Genomic DNA, 6,152 nt, shown 5'->3' with positions numbered 1-6,152 from the left:
GAATTATATATATATATATATATATATATATATATATATATATATATATATATATATATATAATTTATTTGTTTTTTTCAGCCCCATCAGCTATAGTAATTTCACATTTGGAGAAAATAATCTACAAAAACCAGTCCAGCAGTTAATTAAGGTAAAATGTTACTTTATCAAATTAAGGATTCAATACTACTAATAATTTATTTTTGCCGTTAGTCTCTGAATGTTTTGTCCTCTCTTTTCCTCCAGGTCACAAATAATATCAGAGCTCTGAATTTCACTGTGGTGATCAGGGTTCCTGTGAAGCTCGGTGACAAAGACATTTGGGTGGATACGAACAGTTTGCAGGTATTTTACAAATCTATAACTACTTTAAAAGGCTCATACATGGCAGAGGAGTTGATTGAAGGATAAAGGAAGGAACAAGTGAACTGACATGGGATTGTTTAATTTCAGATTACAGATTGTCAGAGAGACACAGATGAAGGACCTGATGTCACAGATTTTGTTGCACAGATAAAAGAAAATAAAGTTGTTGTGAGTATTAGTTGCTTGTTGAAATATACTATGTACACATGTATGTAGTACAGTAGTAAAAAATAATGGTACTACTTTGCAATAAGGCTCTAATAAATAGTTTATAGATATACTATTAATTTCTCTATAAACACTATATAAATCATTAATAACCGCTTATTATGCATTAATTAAGGGTGACAAAGAGACAAAACTGACCAGTTTATTGCCAAATAGTGAGTCAAATCTGCCCACTTATCTATTTCCTCTAGATTTGTTATATTAAACACATATCCTAAAAAAAAAAAAAAAAACAGGTTTACAAATGCACTTATTGTGCTCAAGGTAGTCACTTAGTCTGAAATGGTTAATATAACAACTCTAGATGAAATATGTAGGTGAACAGATTTGGTTCACTATTTGGTAAGAAACTGGACAGTTTTGTCTCTGTCACCCTTAATTAATGCATAATAAGCAATTAATGATTTATAAAGTGTTTATAAAGAGGAATTAATAACATATCTTTAAACTATTAGCTATCTGTAAGAGGAGCCTTACTGTAAAGTGATACCAAAATAATAATTAAGTGCTACAGTTCACACTTTACTTTTGTTGCCCACAGGACTGCTCTGTAGCGAGCTGTGGTGTGTTCAGGTGCAGCAGATTCATGGAAAGATTGGAGAAGATACCATACACCATCTCTGCAAACCTCAGCTCAGGATGGATAGAGCAGGTAATGGAAGTGTAGTTGATGTTAAAGCAGACTGGTCCTGATCACAATTTACTACAAATATATACCTTTTCACTTTGTTTTAGATTGGACTTCCATCTGCTAAATTTATCCTGACCAGCACGGCCGGTTTAGAGTACGACAGAAACCAGTACATCTTCTTCTCAGCAGCCTCAAATAACACCCCTCCTGTTCACCTGGTGACTGCACATTAATGTTTAAGTAAATGTTGGTATGTTTTACAAGAGCTTCCATTGAATCCAGATCATGTCACCTTTTCTTTCAGATTGAGGCTGAGGTAGAAGTGTTTCCTGAACCAGATTTTACCAAAGAGATCATAGGAGGATCTCTGGGAGGGCTGGTTTTTCTTGTTCTTCTCACTGCTGGTCTGTATAAGGTGAGTCACTACAATCTTTAATTAAATTACAAAAAATGTAATAAAAATCATGTTACAAATCAATATCAATGACTAATACCTATATCTTTCATTCTCAAATCATTACAAGTCATTCTTTTTGTTTATTATGTCCATTTATATTGAACACTATTCTTTTTTTTAACATTAAACTCTTTTGGTCACTCAGGCTGGGTTTTTTAAAAGCAAGTACAAGGACATGATTAGTAAAAGTGCAGAAGGAGAAGTCGATCCAGAGGCTGAAGGAGCTCAACCCACAGAAGAAGAAAAGTCAGAATAATTTTCATTCTTCAGGTCTCTGCTGTTTTTGAGCTGGAGCTGACTGTAGCTGAACACATGCAGATATTAAATTTTATTATATGTTTAAAATATTTCTGATTTGTTTTTATGTTACTACAGATGTGTGTTTAATTCTGTAAAACTATCAGTTCAGTCATTCTGTGTTTTATCACATAGAAGAGAGATAATTAACATCAAACAACAATCAGAAAAAATTGTAAAAAATAAATAAAAGTGCATGATTTTCTTCTTATACATAAACAACACTTCATACCTGTGTATGTTTTCTCTCTATAATGGCCACAATGAGTACTGGTACTCAAAGTTTGGACACAAAATATAAGGTATTGCACCATAATGACCACAGGGAGTTACAATAAATAAAAGTATCTATAAATGTAATATACTAGTTAACTGGCTTTAATGTAGCTTGCGAAGTAATTTATACTTCATATTTTACCACACAATATACTGTAAAACCTCTGAGAAAATGTGTTATGCTTAAAGCCGCTTAAATTACAAAAATGTGTGTGAAAATGACTTTAAAGGGAAATCATATTTTTAAAAAGTGAACTACAGACATTTTGTATAAAAACACATTTTTGATGTAATACATGTAAACTTATTGCTAGGTGTTGTAAAATTACAGCAGCTATGTAGATGTATTGAATAAAATAAAAAGATTTGAACGGTTTCCATGATTTAAGTTGATTATGTTTGAAAAAGCATGTCTCTCTTTTTAATTTACACAGAATATCCTTCAAACTGATAATGCCAGGATGTGCAGCTTTTTGTTCCAAATAAATTGTAGCTCAAATATGAAACTGAACTTGCGGGGTTGATTTTGCTCAAGACAACAGACTTTCAGTCATTCAGTAAAATTGGTATTTTGATAAATATTTACTGTCAGAATGAATTAGACATGTTAAAAAAATTACAAAACGTGCCACGTATTCAAATGTTCTTAAAAATATATTTTTTTACTAAAATGAGCTTTAACGTTCTAACAGAAAAAGGTAAAACAGCTTCCTTTGTTTTTTTTTTATATTAATTTATTTTAAAAGTGCATTCTTCTGAGTTATTAAAATTAAAATTGTTTTCTTAAAAGTTGTCTTTGGTCATGATTATATTTTTGCAGTAAAGATAATTTATCATCCTGACAAACAGCATTTAGAAATGAAATCGATGCTGAATATTTGGCGCCATCTGCTGGCAGTAAGGTGGAATTGCATGATGTTATAAAATTAATTTCCTGCCTGAGATGTTATTTTTTTCCGATAAAATGCAATAATAAAATCAAAAAGCGTCACAAATGCACATAATACACACAAAAAACAGCCGTTTTTTTTTTTTATATTAAGATCTTCTGAGATTATTTTCAGGAGTTTTTCTTCAAAAATACTAAAAATGTTGCTAAAATGTTGCTTTGTTGATGCAGACAGGTGAGTATCATTTATGCAGTTTTTTTCTTCATTCCTTCAATTGCTTTCCTTCGCTTCAGGTTGGTGTAGAGCAGCGCAAAGTTGATTATGTATGTGGACACACACACCATGCAGAAATCCTGCAGAACAAAAGCAAGGATGGATGCTAGATAAAGCGAACCAACAATGGACACCCAGGAGGAGAGGACGAGGGCCAGTGCTGCTTTTGTAGACAGAGTCAGTCCTGCAACCAAAACATGTAAAGTTCCCTCAGTTTATATAAAACAGGGTTATATAACCTCAAACAGCTAAAAATGCTAACCGAACCATGATAAACACAAGGTTCCAGCTTAAAAACACAACTCTGTAATTTTCTGAGGACAATAACACACTAACCGAGGCCCATCTGCAGAGTATAAAATATGATGCCGAGCAAACTGTTGGGTTGGTTCAGAGGACTATCTTGGGCCACGAAGAACTGGACCAAACCAAAACCACGTCCCCATCTGCCAAATAAAGAAGAAAAATGTAATGAACCATTCAAAATAATTGAAAGCACTTGTAAATTAATAGGCATGTATATAGTAAAAAAAAAAAACTAAAATAGTATTAATAAAATGCATGAAATAACATATTTGTTTTTTTCTCAGTGTAAAATAGCACTGATGTAAGGAATGTCTCAGGGTATTTCAAACATTTAACACGTGGCAATGAGAAACGGGTGGAAGCGCCATAAAACAAGTTTTCCATTACCAGTTTACAACAAAAACTGGCAAACTGGTCAAGTTTGTGGTTCCTGCCTAAACAAGAAGCAGGACTTTAAAAATCATACCTGGAGGTAAACACCTTGGAGCAGCTCACAGATTCACCCAGGTCGCACATCGCCCTGTAAGAGGAGTCTCTTTCTCTGGAGAGTTCCACGTGAAGAGCATAAACAGACAGAACCGAGCCGAGAAAACACAAAACGAGCCTCGCTGCTCTCTCCCACCTCGGTAAACTCTGAGCAGCGGCCATGTGAGGAGCTCGTGCACTGATCAGTAACGAATCAGTAACGAATGCACTGAAGGATGATCAAATATTTGTCCAGGCCACAGCAGTATCCTCAGCGAAGCGACGTGTCATTCTTCCCTCTGATTGGTCGGCTCCAGTTTACCTTCCTCTCATTGGATGGGCGGGGCCAGATGTGGCTCAGACCAGCTCAGACAGATGTGCGTTGTGTTCCCTTTCAGACCGTTTTGCCCTAAATCTTACAACTGACTCCCATCAATAAGGCAAAAATCAAACAAACTTTGTTGGAATTTATTACAATGAATACACGTGTTTGGATTTAGGACAAAGTAGCCACCCACACCAGATCATGTTATTTAATATCAATCAATCAACCAACCAACCTTTAAATATATAATATATATAGTACCAGTTGTATTTAAAAAAAAAGAATAAAAGCTATGTTAACTCAACTTTATTTATTCAGGTCATGTTTGGAGATGAGAACTGATGCTCAAACATTTCATCTGGTAAAATAGAGGTCAAATAAAATAATTATATGTCACTTTTCAAAAGCAGAGCAGACTCAAAATGTTTGAAATAAAAAAATAAAAAGTAGTAAAAGAAAATATAAAACCAAACAAAGAACAAAGAATAATTTACCAAAAGAACGTTGTTTTTGGTTTATTTTTATACAAATATATTTTGAGTTCAAGTTCAAAATATGACGTTTTATTTTGAAAGTCCACAAAGGAAGCGTTTTAACATGCAACTTTTCTATTTAACCACAAGAGGGCGACAAAAACAAATGTACGTTTAGTTCAATTCCGAATTACTACGAATTTTCTTAAAATGTCTAAAAAGGCAAATAAAGAGGGGGATGTGCTTATTTCCAGTCAAAGTGAAATCTGAAAACTTAAACAAAGTTCATTACTCACATAAAATGACACTCTCCGTCAAATTATTACCTTTTAGGCGACAGGCTTTAAAATGGCTATTGCAATGTCGTTATTGTCCACAAGAGGGCGGAAAAACACCCTAATATGAAAAAGACAGTGTAACAATAAGAAAATTGTACTCCTGAATTTCCTTCTTCGTCTCAATCTCATAACACAATCATTAAAACTCTCATGTGACGCAATCAGTGCAGACAGTATTATAATGTAAAAGTGCTGATCATAAAACACGGCGATGAACAGTGGTAGAAATTACAAAGTGCAGGAAACAATAGTTTAAATCCCCATGGAAATTAGAAACCAAAATATAGTTGAAGCCTAGATGTTATAAAATTCATGTAATAAAAAATATATAAACTGGCTAAAAAGATAGTTAACAAAACTCAATATATCGATGTTTTTTTCTGTTTGTATTTTTTTCTAGGTAAAAAAAAAGTAATCACTTTTATTTTGAAAGTATGCACATAGAAACTGGTATAATTTTATATTTTTGCTTACTGTGCACCACAAGAATAAGTAAAGGTGAGCCCTGCGTGGTATTGCTAATTATTTATTCATCTATTGCATTTATTGTGACTCTTATATAAATGACTGAATTTAAATGTTTCATGTAACTGAGTCAATTTGCGAAAAACTATATTACTTTCTTGCTCGGTTATTAATGATATTGTAACTTTTGCAGTATTAAGTTTGTAGTCATTTCTGGGTTGCACTACACAGATTCTTGTAATGCATCATTTATGAGTGAGAAAGTTGTTAAAGCCGACGTTTGTCAAATTGTGGAAAACATGTCGCCAGCCAAAATAAATAAATAAACAAACCAACAGAGACTTCGCTGTCCACATCCATGC

General features: G+C 33.3%; 1 protein-coding gene and 1 pseudogene across 1 annotated transcript; one reads left to right on the top strand and one right to left on the bottom strand.

The window, feature by feature from the left end:
- LOC119423482 overlaps positions 1–1,938 on the top strand; it is a 17,096-nt pseudogene extending 15,158 nt beyond the window's left edge.
- Positions 1,939–3,280: 1,342 nt separating this feature from the next.
- vkorc1 (vitamin K epoxide reductase complex, subunit 1) lies at positions 3,281–4,398 on the bottom strand. Its single transcript, XM_037690996.1, is given in 3 exon segments — positions 3,281–3,602; positions 3,677–3,864; positions 4,191–4,398. Coding segments are annotated over 3 exon segments (582 nt in total). The 5' UTR covers positions 4,373–4,398; the 3' UTR covers positions 3,281–3,390.
- Positions 4,399–6,152: the final 1,754 nt, after the last annotated feature.

Source organism: Nematolebias whitei, chromosome 17, assembly GCF_014905685.2.
Source record: "Nematolebias whitei isolate Nwh7 chromosome 17, NemWhi1, whole genome shotgun sequence".
NCBI classification, from domain to species: domain Eukaryota; kingdom Metazoa; phylum Chordata; class Actinopteri; order Cyprinodontiformes; family Rivulidae; genus Nematolebias; species Nematolebias whitei.
This window is presented reverse-complemented; position numbering and strand designations above follow the sequence as displayed.